The 18,936-nt window shown below is 41.3% G+C and overlaps 2 protein-coding genes across 2 annotated transcripts in view; one reads left to right on the top strand and one right to left on the bottom strand.

Annotated features, from left to right (window-relative positions):
- The window catches only part of plcb3 (phospholipase C, beta 3 (phosphatidylinositol-specific)), a 110,184-nt gene that overhangs the window by 8,540 nt on the left and 82,708 nt on the right, over positions 1-18,936 (top strand). The gene's annotated exons all lie outside the window — the stretch shown is intronic.
- The window catches only part of ppp1r14bb (protein phosphatase 1, regulatory (inhibitor) subunit 14Bb), a 30,648-nt gene continuing 13,244 nt past the window's right edge, over positions 1,533-18,936 (bottom strand). Inside the window, exons 2-4 of the mRNA XM_074623035.1 lie at positions 5,627-5,710; positions 4,633-4,665; positions 1,533-4,506 (exon numbers count right to left, since the gene is read on the bottom strand). Coding sequence (XP_074479136.1) covers positions 4,438-4,506; positions 4,633-4,665; positions 5,627-5,710 — 186 coding nt within the window. The 3' untranslated portion in view covers positions 1,533-4,437. The remainder of the gene's footprint in view (positions 4,507-4,632; positions 4,666-5,626; positions 5,711-18,936) is intronic.

The following is an 18,936-nucleotide window of genomic DNA, read 5'->3' as shown; positions in this document are numbered from 1 at the left end:
AAACAGACCATTAACAAAATTGCACAAGTGGAAAATGATATTGCACAGTGAGAATGAAATGAATTTCCACCTGAAATTCCACCTGAAAATATATGCATATAAAATAATATATAATGATGCTGGTCCACACCTCTCAGGTGAGATTACACATGAATAATACAATAAATAAAATGATTACAGGCTTCAATAAAAAATAATAAAAATGAGCTTGCGTCATTGTTTGTTCTATACCAATTACTCTCACTATTTCTATATTTATCAATATTAGTTTGCTGTCAATCTGACAGGGTGCTCTGTTTCCCTCCACATGGCACCCCAAATGTATGTAGGGTTCTTGAAAACATATTATTATGCTAGTATATTGTATTTTTTCTCTCTCCCTCTCCCTCTTTTAAATTAATTAATTTTATTTTTAATTTAATTAATTTCCCCCCCTTTATTTCAACATTGTGTGCAGCTCTCTCCCTCTCTGCTCCTCTAGGTGTGTACTCCATGAATAGGCGGGTGGGATGGGTGGGTGGACACAATGTGTATATGTACACTACTACAAAAAAAATGTAAATACTCTTTTAGTACATGTTGCTCACTACATAATTCTGTGAACATGTACATCCCTTGAACATGTATAGTATTAATGTCTCCAAAAAAAAAATACAAATCTGTTAGATCAAAACAAAAACAATACATCTTCGAAGTTCGAAAAATGCCAGTCTTTTCAAATATATTGTTAGGAGTATTTTTTATTTATTTATATATAGTGGCACAACTGACTTGATATTGAGGAGAAGGGTGTATATTACTGTGAAACAGTTTTCTGATCTTTTTATGAAAAAAGCTAATGTACAGGAGATGTAGTAAATAATGTGTAAAGTATTTGTTGTGGTCGATACATTTTAATCCAAACATCAACACAAGGATACAACTGTCTCCTTTAACTCCTCCTGAGAAGATAGGAGTCATCAGCACAATGTGATGCAGCCATTATGCTACTGGTGTCAAGCATCATTCCTACTTCATGAACTACCCTGAGATTAGACCAGAACATAATTCACAGACCCACTGTTGCTTCACACCAGGGTATAAATGCATACTGCAATTAACCACAAGATGGCACCAAAGTAACAGCAAAATATCTAGAGAGCTAATGATGATGGTGGGATTCATGTCATTTGGACAATAGGCCTTCTTCATGGCCGACATTTTGGCATGTCATTGTAGGAAAAGTACAGGTGGAACTAATAATATGAATTATGTCTGCTGCTTTCCATTTCCTCATATTGTGTATGCTGGTCACTGACTTACAGGGACAGAGCCAATGTTATTTATTACATCTGTGATTTAAAATGTCTTCCATGAAAAAGCTCTAGAAAGAAGGGTTGATTTAAAAATGTATCTTTACAAGTGAATATATTGCACACTAATGAATATCATATTTAAAAGGGATGCTTTGTTGGACTAATTAGAAGCTAATATACTGTCGTATAATCATCTTCTGCAGCAGAGAACCGGCCCAATAAACAAAGACAAACAAGTCCATTTTACATGTTTTTATTAAAGTTGCATAAAAGTGTAACAAAATTGGGCAAAAACAAGACCTGTTGTTGATATTGCTACATTTGTTTGTTGGTTTGATCTAATCATTGTCCAAAAAACACCTCCGCTCCTTCAATCCGCATGGTTTAGCTCTTGTATTTAGCCTCAATGATGATAATCAGTATATATATTTTTTTTGCAATTTTCCCAACAGTAAAAAAACAGACTTCTCAATAACAGTCTAAGAAGGTATAATCCAAACCCGGATTTAGAAATGAAAATCCACTCAAATTCACCTACTGATTGAGCTTGCCTGGTACAATCCGATGTCTCCAACAAATTTGGAAACCCTGCTAGGAAGGCAACAGCAATCGCACCAAAAGTGTATCTGAATGGATTTTTTTGTTCAACTAACATGTTATAATCCAAGGCCTGGCATCAAGAAGTGTCATGATCACAATAAAAACAGACCAGTATTCAAACGGTAAATGTAAAGAACATTGTTTCATCTAAACAAAATCACTGTATCAAGGCCTAAGTATTAAACACTCACTTCTAAAAAAAACCAACAGAATCTCATTTTGTTTTTAAAAAAAAAAAAAAAGGAGCGACAGAAGATCTAAGATTGATCTGAGTTCTGCTCGGTAACGCACGTGTTTAGCAGTTTGCGTTACCTCTTTAAAAATGAATGTCTCCCGTTTATTTGGTTTGTGTAACATAAATAATACCTAAGGCAACATCTGTTTTTTTTTAAAAAAGGAAAGGAAACTGAAGAAGGGATAAAGGGAGGGTGGACAAAAGGATGGAGGAGGAGAGAGGGGATGCCAGGGAGAAATGACAGAGCAGTAAAGATAGAAATGAGCCAATGTGTGTGTGTGTTGGCACTGAGAGAGAAAAGAGACAGACAGTGGAGGTCTGGTGTCACCGCAGGTGTTCACAATTGGTCACAGGAATCACAGCAAATGCTTCTCCGATTGGCCGACGGCCTTCTGCCTCTGATCTGATTGGCTCGGGATGAGAAACAGATGGCTTATTCTCGCACATGATTGGCAGCTGCAGCCGGGGAAACGCAAAGATCTTGTGACAGCTATGGACCCGTCTCTGAATCCCTTTCTCTCTCAGCACTTTGTGTGTGTGTGTGTGTGCACATCTGTGTGAGAGGCAGCTGTGTTTGCTAATGCGTTTCCGTTTTCTCCGCCCCGAGGGGTGGCCCGTGTGTGTGTGTGTGTGTGTGTGTGTGAGTGAGTGAGAGAGAGAAGAAAAGGAAGGGTGAATGCATTTAGACAGCTTGGATGTAAAACAGCGGCCTCCGTCCCTCCCATTCAGACGTCTCGACACCAACATAGAGACACTGTCAGAGTTCCCATGTATGAGTGACTGCTCTGAACTGACAAACAATGTGGTGGACTGAATATTTTTTCTAGCGTTAAAGGAGAGAAGTGAGAAAGAGACACAGAGAGGGAGGGATGGAACAAAAAAAAACAAAAAAACAAGGCAGCTTTGTTCTGGGTCCCCCTGTCGGACTGTCAGTGTGTGTGTGACAAAATGCATCCAGAAAAGAAACAAAAAAAACAAAACAGGAACCAGTCCTATACTAAAAAATCTAAATTTGTCGTACAGAACAGCAGAATATACAGGCCAGGAAAAAAAACACTCCTATTATGAAAGTTGCTGTACATTATGTAGCAACATACCCACGTAGCATTTAGCAACACACAGACGTACATAATGCATGTGCAGGCTGGACAGCAGTGGCTTCTAAAGAGCCTCTCTTACGACTGCACTGCGCATTTGAGGAAAGAAAAACACCTTTTTCCCCCCCAAGAATTTTCTATTCAAGCACACCCGACCTAAGAGAACCTACTTCTACTCTAACCTCAAAGGAAGATTTGTAGTCTAAAATTAGTTGGACCCTATGACCACCGCAGCCAGCCAGTGACTTTTTTAAGGTTCAACCACTATTTTAAGGGATCAAAGGTCCCTTTTTGTTGGACTAAAGATATACCACATTATTCTTCGTGGTCAGAGGTTCAGATTTTCTCCCCAAAATGACATAGTGCAGATTTTTCAACAGATCCACACACAAAAAAAGACAGTCTTTAAATGCACCACTGTAGCAAAATGCCTCTGATTAAGGGGGGATTATTTGTAAAGACTTTACTAACCCCCGTCAAAAACATGAAAAGTCAAGTGAATATCCCCGTGCCCTCAAACCGAACTAGGAAGTATCAAAAGAATCATAATTGGTAGCTGGATCATTGAAACCCCTTACAAATAACCAAATAAGGAATCTCATTGGTGGAGACATAATGATTAGGCCCTGCTTCAAGCTGATTGGCCGTTTCCGCCTTCGTCGTTCACCCTTTTCACTCTTTTCTTGGCTGTTACAGACTCCTCTTCCCACTCTCTCAGTAATTATGGGACTCATCTCGTCTCTGCTCCTCTTCTCCTCCTCCTCAGACAGATGGAGGGTGGTGTGAGGGTGGGAGGAAGAAAAGCTGGGTGAGGAAGAGGAGTAAAGCCAAACAAAGGGTGAAGGAAGAGCAGGAGTGAGAAAGAGATGGATGGAGAGTGCTTGGGTTGAGACCAATGAATCGCTTGTTGTTCTTTTCGCCTGCTTATTATTATGCATTCTTTACTTTTTCTTCTTCGCTGGTGTTTTTTAAGAAGGAAGTTGAACAACAAGGGAAGGATGAAAAATAAAAGCAATTCATGGGACTGGAAGAGACTAAAAGAAAGAGGTTTAGAGCGGAGGGTGTGGAGGAAGAGAGGAAACAAGGTTTAGTTAAAGTATTTCATGACATCGAATAAAAAAGATGGAAAGCACGGTAGGAAGAGGAGAGGTGAGGGCTGAGGTGGAAGGGAGGATGTGAGGGGGGAAGAGGAGGAGGAGGAGGGACGCCATCATTTCTTCTGAGGCGTGGAGAGCTTCTGCATCCCTCGGATCTTGTCGAGCAGCTCTGAGACGAAGACCTACAGGGAAACAGGAGGGACAAAACACATGAGGGGTATTCATAAACAAAAAAATCCACAGTGCAGAGATACCGAGGGTGGGATGATTGAAGAGAGGAAGGAAGAAAGCTTTAAAAAAAATCTTACCTCGGTAGGTTTAAAGCACTCGACCAGTAAGTCCTGTAAAACAATAAGAGACAGTCTGAATATACTGTATACAGTGTCTTGCCTGTGTGCAGTGGTTGATGAAGTACACTTGAGTAAAAGTACAGATATCTAACCAGAAAATGACTTTAGTAGAAGTCATATATTAGAATGTTACTTGAGTAAAAGTCTTAAAGTGTCTGATATTTACTGCATTTAAGTATCAAAAGTAATTTTCTGGTATTAAATGTATTTAAGTATTGAAAGTAAAAGTACAAGTCAATGCTGTTAATAAAAAGGCAAGCAAGTCAGAATTTTGAGATTTATGAAGTTTATTCCTCTTAACATGTACGCCACCTTCAAACTGGAAGCAACATTACACTTAAAGAAAAACGAGCTGTCCACAACTTAAAGGATTTAAAGAACAAAATCCAGTTTTTCCTTCCCTCATAGTCGCGAATAGCATGTAGCATGATCGGACATGCAGCCTGGACTTGAACGGACATCAAGACTTAAGTACAGCTTAGAGAGCACTTTGTTTTGCACTTGCCCATCACGTGAATGAAGTAACTTAAAAGCTAGGACCACTAGGGGTGTAAGAAAATATTGAATATTGCAATATTATGTTTTGTGATACTGTATCGATTCTCAAAAACACTATTGATTTTTAATTAATAGTTTACATCCAAAGATAACTCAGTCAACTCCGATTTGATGCATGTGATCAGATTTTTTTTAATCTAATTTTTGGAAAACTGTCATAGAATAAAGAACACCAACCGCCAATAGTAACGAAGATGCGTAGGGGAAATGTATCGGAGTAAAAGTACACATTTCATTTAGGAAATGTAGTAGAGTAAAAGTGAAAGTTGACAGAAATATAAAAACTCAGGTAAAGTAGATACTCCCAAAAAATATTTAACTACTGTGACAAAGTATTATTACTTCGTTACATTACACCACTGTCTCGTATGCTCTGTGTATATTCGTATCCTACCTTGACCCTGGCTCCCCGTTCTACGTCACTGGGCATATCCAGCAGCTCATCCACATCTATCTCAAGCTCTGGGATGGCCTCCTCCTGTAACACGTGGAACAAGAGAAGAAGAGAGGAGAGCACATTAAGAGACACAGTTCCAAGTGTAGTTACAAAAAAAGTAGTAAGTAGAGTCAGTCTCTTTTCATGGAAGCGTGGGTTAAGAATAGAAGGCATGATGAGGGCTTCTTTCCCTGTGTTTATGTTATGTGGTTGTCTGAAAATAGAGCAGCGCGGGCCATTTCTGTGTCTCTGTATGACGTGGTGCAGTGACTGATGATTGTCCATTTGTGAACACTAGAGGGCGGTGTCCCTCCATTACCTCACGTGTTGTACATAAACAGAGAAAAGAGAGGAGACAAAAGAAACACGAAAATAGACGGATAGTTTCAACTTCTATTATTCAAGGATGCAAAACAGAAAAAAATTAAATTCTTGTTCTGCATACAGAAAGCAAACTTCCCTTTTCATAAGCCACCAGTGTTCACAATAAAAATGTTTAAAATCCGACAGAACATAATGGAAATAAAGTAGTGGTGGTGACAGTGTTTCCACAGGGGCGCTACGCTGTAATTAAGTACTATGGGCCGCAACTAACAATTATGATCATTATCGATTCATTTTCTGTCAGTTGACTAGTGGTTGCAGCTCTAAAGTACATAAAGGCATCACAAAGACGCAAAACTAAAACATTAAAGGTTTCAAATGGAAACGTCCACTCAGCCGTTACCAGATTACCAAAGTAAGCTTATCAATAAAGTTTTGAATAATGTGAACGCTAGCACTAGCTGAGTCAATGTTAGCTGTGCTAAGTTTGGTAATAACAAAGGGTTAGTTCAGATTTTTTGAAGTGGGGTTGTGTGTATACTCCCACGTTCTGCGAGGTAAAATTACTGCTTTTGTGAATGTAGTGTTTGTGGTGTCTTTGAAGAGAGCGGTATAATGGCTTCAGTTCCTCGTAGGAAAGGGCAACGGCGGCAAGGTAAAGCGGCTGTGGACGGGAGCAGCAGAAAAAAGCATTTAAGCCACCGAAAAAAAATAATTATCAGTTTAAGTGTACACTATATTTAGAATATTTTCACCACTTTACCTTGCCATCACACAACCCTTATAGCTGAACTAACCTAACTAACGTTGCGTCCACACAGCAGTACATTAATCAGCTTCAGTGACGTACTCCTGTTGGCTTCTCCAAACAGGGAGCATTCCAACCTACTGGTACTGTATGTAACGTTAATACACTGGACTATAAGGATGTATATATACTGTACATGTAGTCGCGTTGTCATGCAAAAAACCTAAGTCAGGTCACATGGGAAAACGTTTTTAGAAGGTCTCGGGAAAATAGCATTTTGACGCCAAAATATATGTACTTTGACCAAAATTTAGAAGAGCACAAACATATGGCCAATACTGATACATTCAACTGTCTGGGGATGGGAAAATAAAGCATTTTTTGAACATTGCACCTGAAAGTATGCACCTGAAAATGAGCACAATAGGTCCTCTTTATCACCAGGCAGGCAGGTAATATCTACAGCAAGTGCATTATTGAAAGCTCGCCTGTAAACTGCTGACTGTCACGCTGTTGCCTAAAGTGAAAACACGCTGCTGTAAACCTCAAAATCTGCTCCTTTGAATCATCGTAGATGTTTAGAAACTGCACAGAAAGTACATTTAAACAGAAATGGCTGCAACAAATGCACACTTTTAATTTCAGCGAAGCAATTATCGCCCGATACTGATAAGTAATGTGAAGGTTAAGAGCACCCCTTGCCTCCAGCGTAGAGATATTAAGCTTATTAAACAAGTAAAAGTGAAAACGGAGTTCGCTGTGAGTTCATCTTTGTCTCTTTTCTCGCCACGCCTTCTCCCTTAGGCCAATCAATCCCTTTATTCTGATTAATCTGTCGCTCTGTAAAAAGTGCTTTAATAGTCTCCCTCTCTTTCTCTGTTTCTCCATCTGTCTCACTCAAGCACACTAGCTCAGTGTGTGCTATCAAAGCGGCTCACCACTGGCAACAACACACACACACACACTCTCGTACACTCGTTTCCCCCTCTTTTGCAGCTCAATTGCCACCCTATATTCATGTCATTCTCTAGGAATCTCTCCCTCGCTCTCGTCCTCCCCCTCAGTTAGAGTTGCCCACACCAGCTGTCTCTGCACCTGCCCGACTGCCCCCTACTTCACCACACACACACAGTCATGTACACTCTCAAACGCACAGACAGACAGGCACTGCATGCTGTGTGTGCACATTCGTGTGCCACATTAACCCAATGGCACTTTTTTTTTTTAAAGTACTCAACATCACACACATCCTTTCTGTTGCACACATCTAACACACACACACACACACACACACACACACACACACGTGGATTAAAGAATTATAAAAATGAGCATTAATAAGTCTGAGCTGGATGAAGAGTGTGTGTGTGTGAAGGGCGGGGTGTGAGGATTTAGCTCTGAGCAGGACAGCCTGTGTGTGTGAGATAGAGAGTGGAGGTGACAGACAGACTTACTGTCAGCAGAGTATAAAACACACACACACACACACACACACACGGACAGACAAGCAAGTTGACTTTATTTTACAGACATGCTGTAAGCGGCAACGCAGACAAAAATGTGCAAAAATACTGACACACACACTCACACATACTGTACAGACACATAAGCTGGTATTCTTAAGGAATTTCTAAATTTAAGCTCCGAAAGACGGACACAAAGGTGCACACGTGCTTACTTTGCAGACATACTGACGTTATTAACACTCACACACACACACACACTCATGGGCTGTGAAGTCTGACACAAAGACTGATCTGCACAACATGTGGGCTCCATGTGCTGCTGCTGCTGCTGCTACATGCAGTAAAAAAAGCAAACAGAAAATGTGAGAAAGGCGAGAAGACAAAGGAAACAAATATAGAAACTCGGTTCTGTACTGCAACTTCTGTTCAGTTAAAAGAGAAAATCAACATTATTTTTAACCATTAACAGCATTTCTACTTTGTAGTAGGGCTGCACAATGAATCAAATATTAATCGTGATCATGATTTTGGCTTCCCACACTTAAGTAAGGGATAATGTACAGCGAGCTGGTCATTGTTGTGAAAGAAACCCCGACAGGGCGATGCCGCACCCCGACGCGGGGCGCTAGCTGTACATTATCCCACTTATAACATGGCTACTTACTTAAGAAATTAATAATTTGACACAAAAACAGTCCGCCAGAGTCCGACATCAGAACTGCGCCCATAGCAACAATCTGTTATACATAGCAACAGTCTGCTATAAAGAAATAACGGAACGCCGTGATTAACCAATCAGAATTGAGTATTCAACAACGCCGTGTAATAAATAAACATGATCGACTGCTATATTGACGTTTAAAATGCTCCGCTCATCGAAAACTCTGCTGCATAAATCAAGTGTTTCCTAAAAGAACAGCTAGTCGTCAGTGTGAAAGTTCTTCAGCGTGAGTGAAGAAGACAAAAAGCTGCAGTTTGTCTCAACTGCAAGTCCAAAATAAGCCCTCAAGGAAAAACCTTAAAAACATATAGAGCACATAACTTAATCAGACTCTTATTATATTGTAATTCATTCCCATACAGTGAGCTACACAGCTCCGTTAACGGAGGTTCCACTGAGTTACATTATGATGCGTTCACAGTAAAAATGAGTATTGGGCCATTTTGGCCATAATCGTGCAGCCCTACTATGTATCTCTGTGGCGCACTCACAAGGTAAATGTAACTGCTGTTCCTGAAAAGCGTAAGCGATACACTTCCATTTAATACAGCTTACTTGAAAATGATTTGAGAGAGACTGTTAAATCTGCTGGGGGGAGGGAACGCCAAGAGGAAGGAAGGCAAGAGGTTAAGGAGCACATCGAGAAGAGGGAGCAGCTGAGAGGGGGAGAGCGAGAGAGAGGCGGGAGGGATGTTGAAAAAGGCCGGAAGACAGGCTTCAGAGAGGAGACACAAAGAAAGCAGGGAATCACGAGGGAGGATTTCCAAAACAATCTTCCAGACTGACTTACTGAACTAGTCTGGAGTCTGGAGGGGTTTTACTGTTAGCTGCAGACGTGATCTGGACTAGAAAGGTGCTTACAAGATATTGGCACACACTGCAGGGCTGTAAACAAAGCAGAGCAGTGTAGAGTTACTCAAAGAGGCAAATCTGATTTACCCTGAAACAGGAATCTATTCAGTACGTCCACAAGACATCAGCACTTTGAGTGTTTGATGCATTAAAGAAGTCACAATACAATTTATAGTGATAGATGTGAAAGTAATAGATAGAGTGGAAGGTGTTACTCCAACTTGATCCTCCAGACCACCTTCAGTGCTCCATGGCATATAGACTTTTAAGTTTCTGTACTTGAGGATGCAAAAGATATTCCACCATCTGCCATAGGTGTTCAACAGGGGGGGAGATTTGGGGCCTGTATCGTGAAGAAAGTTTGTGATCTGGCGGCCATTTATCTTCTTATCATTATCTTATTTCCATTTTTACTCTAGACTACTGAAGAAAGGGCCAACAGTATTTCAATAAGCCTAATTCCCACATTTATTTAAAGGGGACATATCATCCTCATTTTCAGGTTCATACTTGTATTTTGGGTTTCTACTAAAAAATGTTTACATGCTTTAATATTTAAAAAACACATTATTTTTCTCATACTGTCTATCTGAATATACCTGTATTCATCCTCCGTTTTAGCGCCTGTCTCTTTAAGATCCATTCCTGAAAAAGCCAAGTCTGCTCTGATTGGCTTTCGGAAAAAATGTGGTGCACCTTTGCAAAGGTAGTTCTCAAGCTGTGGGCGATATATTCTAATACGCCTGCATGTGACACAGGAAGGGGAGCCAGATCTGAATGGCTTGTTGAATCTAGTGGGCAAGTGAAGTCAATGAGAAAATGGGTCTACTTCTCTCTTGATTTATTAACTCAGTAAACATTGTAAACATGAGTTTATGGTCTTAATAGCTAGTTTCAAGTCTTCTTCAATACAGCATGATGTTCATTTAGTAAATTGTGGTGCCATTTAGAGTCAAATAGACCATAAAGCAGGGGATGCTTTAAGGCGTGGCTATCTTGTGATTGACAGGTCGCTACCACGGCGTTGTCCGGTCTGGGAATTGTTCGTGATTTTGTCTTACAACTTTAACCCTTTCACAGTGTGTTTTCAGTTCATGAAAGTTAATTGTAACATTTTGGTCACCTAAAACATCTTGTTCAGGGTTAGATTGTACTTAGCTCCACCCTCTCGTGTCACTTCTGGTTGCAAAAAAAACAAGATGGCGACGGCCAAAATGCCAAACTCGAGGCTTCAAAACAGCAGTCCACAAACCAATGGGTGACATCACGATGACTACGCCCACTTCTTATATACAGTCTGTGGTTGAATCACATGTTTTCTGATCTAGGCAGCCCACAAAAGACTGACTGGGTTGTCTTATTTCACAGTTTGTTGGTTGACGTCAGTGTCACGCTCACGTCACGACAGCATTGATACGACACTGAAGCGTCTGTCTATGCCGGTTCCGCCTTGTCTGCAAATTTCAAAGCGTCAAGCAGCAAAAGAGCAGTCAAACTTCCTGTGGAGTCCGCAGTTTTCCTGTGATATGTTGAGTATTCCTGATCTATGGTTCCATCAAGACTGATGCATATGATTCAATTGCGACAGGTTACAGGTTACTTTCTCTGAGCCTGATCAAGGCATGCACTAATTATTTTGACCGTCAGATGGCGATCTCACCCTAAACAAGGAATGTGTCCGCAGCTGATAAAGTTTGAGATTTTGAAAAAAAACGTATTAGTATACCGCTTTTCAAAGCGGAATCAATAAACAGCAATAAATGAGAAAACTTTGGAAGCAATACAATCAAAGCTCAGATAATGACAAAATAAAGATAATATGATAAAAGTTTGATAATTAAAATGACAAAATAATGTTAAAACCCTTAAATGTGTAGTAAATTGTAATACTGTAGTAAGGTAGTAGTGTTTATTGGCCATCAACCTCGTGTTTACGCGCGTATTATTGCAAAAAATAGACTTCAGGTCACTGTTACACCCTTGAGACGCAGCTGAGACGCGAGCCTGCACGTATGCTGTGTAGACAGCTGCATAGATTAACATGAGATCTGTTGCGTCAGAGGCGCGAGTGAAAAAGACGTCTGATATGCGTCCGCTTGCGGTCTGGACACAGTCTTAGCCTTCACTCTAATATTTGTACAATATTCCTGATGTGTCTATTCTAGATGTGTGACTTCATTGTGTATATCTCCCCTCGCTGTAAATCACTTTCCGTGGTTTCATCTTGTGTCATATTAAGTAACTCCCCCCGTGGTTCCGTTGATGTCGCATGCCATTTTCAGTCCGAACCACCAGCATCATCTGAGAAACAAACTGCTACTATAAATTATGGTCTTTAAATTTAATTATAGTCTTCCTGACAAGCTTACGAATGTGATTCACACAGGCCGAGATGGGGAGAGAGCAGCAGACAGACGCGCTGTCTGTCTGGAGGCCAGCCTGCTGAACAGAGCAGAATGAGATGTGACAGTATGAGAGCGTCTATGTGTGTGCCCGTGTAGGTCATACTACTATTTCTCTCGCAGGAGGGGCGGCTGTGTACAGCGGCTGCAAGCTTGGGACAAATCAAATGCCAGATACAGCTTCCTCACAGGAAAAACATAAGCTACAAACACAAGTAGGTCAGCGCCCTTGTATTACAACAAAAAAGGCCCATCAAGGCTACTGTAAGTATCTCTGGAAAAGGAAGTGATGAGAGAGAGCAATGAAGCAAAGTCAGAGCTTTCTCCAGGGGGAGTTTGGCGAGAGACTGGATTGAGTTAAAAAAAACGACATCATGTGTCAACAGCTTTTATTTTAGACTGACTTGATTTCACAGTACTCTCACTGTGATTTACTTGTGAGATACACATACACTAATGCAGTTACACACAGTGAAAGATGAACTATGCAGATATAGAAAGAAAAACAAGACTCTGTCAAAACTGAGTATATGGCTGGACCGTGTACGGTCAGTCTGTGAATTTGGGGCTAAATTATTATACATATTGTCAATGGTCATTTCTATAATGTTAAATCCAGCGGTACATGTCCACCAGGTCCGATGAGGACACTAGGGGCCGCGCTGCTCCACTTAACTCAAGATCGTGTATTGCCAAGAGGCGAAAGTCAATAGTTCGTTCCATTGCAACATCAAGGCCCAGCAGCAAAGCTACGCTTCCGCCATTGTGGACTGAAACCGACTACCAGATGCCAGTAAAACGTCCGCCTAAAAGGTGCCGTACAAAAGTAAAACAAAATTATTTCTATTCTATTGTCATAATCTACCAAAATGGTCTGTGTTGGACAATAACATTTTGTAAATATAATAAGTGTTTTCAGTCCAAAATGAAGACGGAAAAAAACACCAGAGTTTCGTCTCTTTGCTTCCACGCTCTTTGACTCAACTGGCCATTCAAGCGGTGACGTACCCTTCATGGAATGCACCTGATTGGTCCCTGGTTTTCTGCTCAACGTTTCAAACAGGAAACAACATGGCGGCCTGCTCGTAAACATTCTGTTATTCTGTCTTATCCACCCAAATCTACTTCTGAAGACATTTTAAGTGAGAAATAGGCGATGCCACTGCTGAATCTGGTTTCATTTTAGAACTAGATCGCCTAGTTTGATAGCAAGTTTCGAGCGTAAAATCAGAGAAACAGCCACTAGACAGATGCAGATAGGACCATGTAACTATCACATTGAGCACATGTAGGCACATGGCTGATGAAAAGATAATACAGGTCCATATCGAGTGTAATGAGGTGTATATAAAAGCTTCATGCGTAAGTAGGTCACAGAGGCCACCTGTGAGGATTTCACAGCATGTGATAACACACCACATAGCTGATTCCTGTGATAGGATCTGTGCAAACTGTGTAGGACCAGAGAGAGAGAGACCATGTAGAGGAAAGGCGTTTACCCAAACCTCTATAACGGGTGATAAATAGCCACTTTTGCTTTCCTACTGCCGCAGTAACAATCAAGGATAAAAATAGTCCGACTTCAGGATGGCCGATCGCCCGTTTCTGTTACAAAGACCACAACAACATTTTGGCCGGGTACAATGCAGGGATGAAGAGGGGGGTGGGGGGGAGAAGGAAGTTGGAGACAGAGGGAAGTGATGGCTGGAGCAGGCAGGATTGAGGAAGGAGTAGGAAAAGTAGGCCGCGTGGCGTTGAACAATGTCGCCGCTCACTCCAATTTCCAGGTGTGTGCTTGTTTTGACTGAATAAACCAGACTCCTTTATACGCCATTTACTCCTTCTTTTATGTTCTTAATGCTTTTTATTGAATAGTTGTGGAGAGAATAGCGCGTCACATACAGTAGCATCGCACCGAAACAGGGTGAAAATGGCCGTGTCTATCCGGGGGTCATGTTTCCATCACTGCCGATCAGAGCTGGAGCCGATAACCTGTGACTACTGCAGAGTCATTTATCCCTGGATAAATGCTGATTGTAAACTTTCCCACTAAAGACAAAAGCCAGATGTTAGTGTTTTTTTTGTCCAGGGTGGAAAGGGGCTTTACACTGTGCGCCTTTCCTTTCCAATTCCACCCGTACTGTCTTACTGTATTGAGGTCAGTCCAAGCAGGAAAGTGCTTTCGCTGAGTGTTTATATGTGTTTGCATTACAGAGTGGGTGAGCGAGTGAGTGTTAATGTGTGAGCTCCATTAAAACTATTACCCCGAGCCGGTTGACTTGGCACTGTGACACAAGTACAAAATATGTGTGAACGCTGACAATGACAGGTTGCAGACACACAACCAACTCTGCAGGCAACGTGAGCACAGCCATAGCTGAGATTGTTCGGAGGTTAGTGTGCGTTAGTTTGTACTGTTAGTGTGTGTTCTCTCAAGTTGAGAGAACAAAGTGTACACGCAACAGCTCCACATCACTAACACCAATTACTCAAGAAGGAGCTAAGAGTAAAAATGTCTGAAACCAAAGCATCTGGTTAGATTTTCTGCCTGTTTGAACTCAAAAAGCATGTTGATGGAGGAAACTGGATTGTGCTTTAATCATCTTTGTCTAATGGTCCAAATCAAAAGGCCTGAGCTATAAATCATTCAGCGCTTTGTCGATTACTAAAGCTCGGCTATCGCAATTAGTTGTTATTGTGAAAAAGGATTATTGGTGCGTCACGGACAGAGAGAACATCAAGTCACCCACTAAGGTGTGCTGGAGGACAGACAAAGGCAAGGCAGGGTGACAGAAATAAGAGAAGAGGTGAGGACAGAGGTGGAAAAACGGAGGCGAAGTTGAAGGCTCAGAACATGTTAGTGAAATATTTGGATGTTGACAACATCCAGGTAAAACAAAGATGAACAAAAGAGTAGCAGAACAGCTAATAATCACTCTTGAAATGCATTCTTAACAATCATACACTAATATAATATGTACGGAAAAAAACTATATTCCTGTATTGCTCAAGTTCAAGATAGTGGTGGCTTAAAGATGAAACGTGCTTCTGCAAAGATTCACACGATTATATTTGAGGGTGCGGAGAAGGTTTTAAACTCACAGATGAGCCGATAAGCACACCTCCGAATTCACACGTCGTATCGTGCATGTGCAGGCCTGTTAGATAAATGAACACTGATTGATTGAGCCATAAATTACATGCAATAAAACTAGAGATGAGTCACTCCAAAAATGGAACTAAAACATAGAGACAAAAAAAAGCATCTTGTGATTTATTTGTAATTGTTCCAACTTCCTTTCCCCGAACTCAAAACGTAGTTTCCTAGGAAATTTTGGAGAAGTTATGTGGGCTGATGTTGTGCAAATATCTGCAGGCAATACCCGTGTATGGACATGGTATGCCAATATGGAAACATGTTATTTAATAAGAGGGCTGTCCTCGGCTCGACCCAAGAAATTCTTAGTCGAATAACACTCATATGATTTTGTTGACTGATGGATTAGTTAATTTAATCGACAGATGTGTGAAACTGAGTTTCTCCTCAAACAATCACACAAAAGCACCACTTCAAATCTCGTGTTTACCAGACATTTGCTCATAAGCTTCTTAAAAATAAGTCATTCAGCATGAAAAACGCATAAAACCCAACTAATCGACTAAAGAAATCTTAGTCGACTAAGACCAAAACGACCAATTAGTCAACTAATCAACTAAGTGGGGACAGCCCTATATAATATGACTAAGTGGCCTATTTACAGAAGTTATCAAACCCCTTTCTTATCAAAATAACCACAAATATTTTAAGCTGAAAGCTGAAAAGATGCCTGTAAGCCATCTCAAGGTGGTAATTCGTGACATCCTTGTGACTGATCTGGTAATTTAGTCTACTGTCATCTGATTACCGCACACACACACACATAGGATAGGACCAGCATGGAAATAATGGAAAAATACTGGGCTTGAACCTGCTTCCTGTCATGCTCTCCCCCTCTGTCTCTCTATCTTTATGTCTCTTTTGATGCCCTTCCTGTCCGGTTGGCATTACTCTCTGCTCGCTCCGTGCTGCTCCCCTATAAATCACTCTCAGTGCGTCTGTAACAGGGCCATTCACAGCATTTGGGCCACCTTGATGCTGGCACTTATACGAGAACGAGAGAGGGAAAACATAAGAGCGAGGGAGTCACAGAGGGGTCAACAAATGTCCGTCATCGCCTGCTGCTTTCCATCTTCTTTCTATCTCTCACACGACTGCTTATCAGGAATCTGCACCTCTTTCAATAACAGACATTGTTAGCTTCCCTCTAACACTTCTTTTCCTTCCTCCCTGTGTGACCCCCCAGAAAATAAGACCGTTATAAAAGGTCTTTTCTCTATTCTTCTTTCATGCAAAGAAGGGGTTAAAACACCAGAGCACCCAGCTACTTCCTGTCTGGACACGTGACCTTGGGAGATAGCGGGGGAGGGGAGGGAATGTAGAGCGATATCTGTGGGAAGTGGCTGGCTGAGTGTGTGTTTGAGAGAATGTGTGTGTGTTAACAGTTTAAGAGGGCAGAGTTGACTGTGTGTGTGTGTGTGTGTGCACGCAATTAATGTAAGTGGCTGCTGTAATGAATATGTGGCCTCACACACAGCCATAGACCATAAACCACAACAATCCATAATCAATACGATGCAATGCACTTAATCTAGAGTCTAGAATGTGCATGTAACATCTCATGTGTGTGTGTGTGTTATTGTGCACCTTTTGTTTGTGCGTGGCTGATTTTCATCTCGATTGCACGTCTAATCAGTTGAATGTACTTCCTCCCAGGAAGAATATGATGTCCTGTTTTGAATCATATGAAAAGCAGAGAGAAAGAGCCGCAGGCAAAACGGTAGAGCTGAACTAACCTCTTTACAGCCAGGATGGAGACGAGGAAATAGAACGTAATTCTTTTATGAGAGTAGGGATTGAAATATCCAAGACTATCTGTGTCTCTAGATGCACCTCTGTGCAAGTAGGGACACTTGTAGCTCCTTAACTGTTCTATTAAAGATAGGGTTGGTAATTTTGATAAACTAGTACACTAGTTTTTTTTAAATGATCCAACCGAAAAACCCAGCCCAGTGTTGCCAACTCTTTTTCAATTAAAGTAGCTTTTACAATATAAAATACATCAGTAAATACCCCACAAGTGAATTCTGAAGCCTTTATGTGTATTAAAAAAGGCGGTTGCTAACAAGTGGCTAAATTAGACTACTAAACGCCATCACGCCGACTCATCCGCCTTTACAGCCTCGTTGTGTATACTCATGGGCACTCATGCGACCACCGAGTAGTTCATTTATAGCCTAACATTAGCTTTTTACTTCTGGCTATTGCATTCACGCTTCAAAAATCATAAAAGTTGTGTTCATTTGTGAAGATTATCTTGCTGAACAAAGCGTATAAGATTATAAACGTTTGTTTGCCGCAGAGCTTATTTTCTGCAATAACCCAAAACCCAATGGAAAAAATGCCATTGGCTTTTTGTCGGGGGAACCCGGGGCGATGCTAACTTCCTGGTTGGCCTATAAAAATACCTCATCCCTGGAGCACTCTATTAACGTAAACATATCACAATTAACGTGAATGGCGAACACGGCTATTGTTAGTACTCACAGCTGTCAAGCTAGCAGCTGGTGGAAGACAAGCAAACAAAAAATATTTTTGAAGATTACCAACCCTAGCTTTAAAAACCCCTCTTAAAACAACATGTACCTCTCATCGAGCACATCCTACCAGAGCCTCCATATGTTTTGACTCTGCAGCCCCTGTCAGCCTTCCTGCTATCTCACTACTGATAAAACAGCTCTGTCGTGTCAAGTAAAAGGAACCAGAGCCTCCGGGGTCTGGTGATGGTGATGTGGGCATGCCATTGTGTCCCAGTGTGTGTGTGGGTTGCTTCAGACAGGAGAAAGCCAAACTAAACAGGCTCCAAGTACACAGAACGTATACTTCGTAGGATGCCAGGAAACATTCATCACTATAATTAGGATGCAAGCACAGTAGTTGTGGTAGTTTTGACACTGTAATTAGGCAACAATAGCATATATACTGTATATATAGCATTAGTAGAGTCAAAAGACATACATAACAGAGTAAAATGATATAGAGCTGAACTAAGAGCTCCTGATAGACATGGATTGGTCCGCTTGCACCCAAAGCACACACGCTGCTAAAAATCTATTTGTTGAGTTAAAATGTAGAGTGTCACCCAACCTTGACCCCCCACCCTCCAAAAGCTGCCCAAAGTCCTAGCTGCTGCCAGCACGGTTGAATGATTCACACATCAGCTTGTTTGGCCTGACTGAGCGGTTCAGTGGTTTGTGTGTGTTGACTGAACATGTCTGTGCTGCAGCAGCCTCTCTGGGGTAAACACTCTGGCTGGTCCCTCAGGGTCACAACCAGCCTCGGGAAGGTTTGTACTGGCAGCGGCGCGGTGCCACCAGGGGCTGGAGCTCTGCTGCTGTATCACGCTTACTAACTGCTACATGAGGGGTGACAGATTGTCACCGGTGCTGCCCAGTTTTCACCCAACTGCGAAGTCAAATTTAAATCAAAAATCTGCAAAACGTTGATAATTAATCATCGGTTATTTAACACAGTAGTGATTTAAAGGTACAGTGTGTAGGACATCTAGTGGTGTGGTTGCAGATTGCAACCAACTGAATACCCATTCGCTCACTCCTAAGACTAAGGTAACGTGAGCCACCGAGTGCAAAAACGTGAT

Source organism: Sebastes fasciatus, chromosome 22, assembly GCF_043250625.1.
Source record: "Sebastes fasciatus isolate fSebFas1 chromosome 22, fSebFas1.pri, whole genome shotgun sequence".
NCBI lineage: Eukaryota > Metazoa > Chordata > Actinopteri > Perciformes > Sebastidae > Sebastes > Sebastes fasciatus.
Note: the sequence above shows the minus strand (reverse complement) of the source record. Positions and strands in the feature narration are given on the sequence as shown.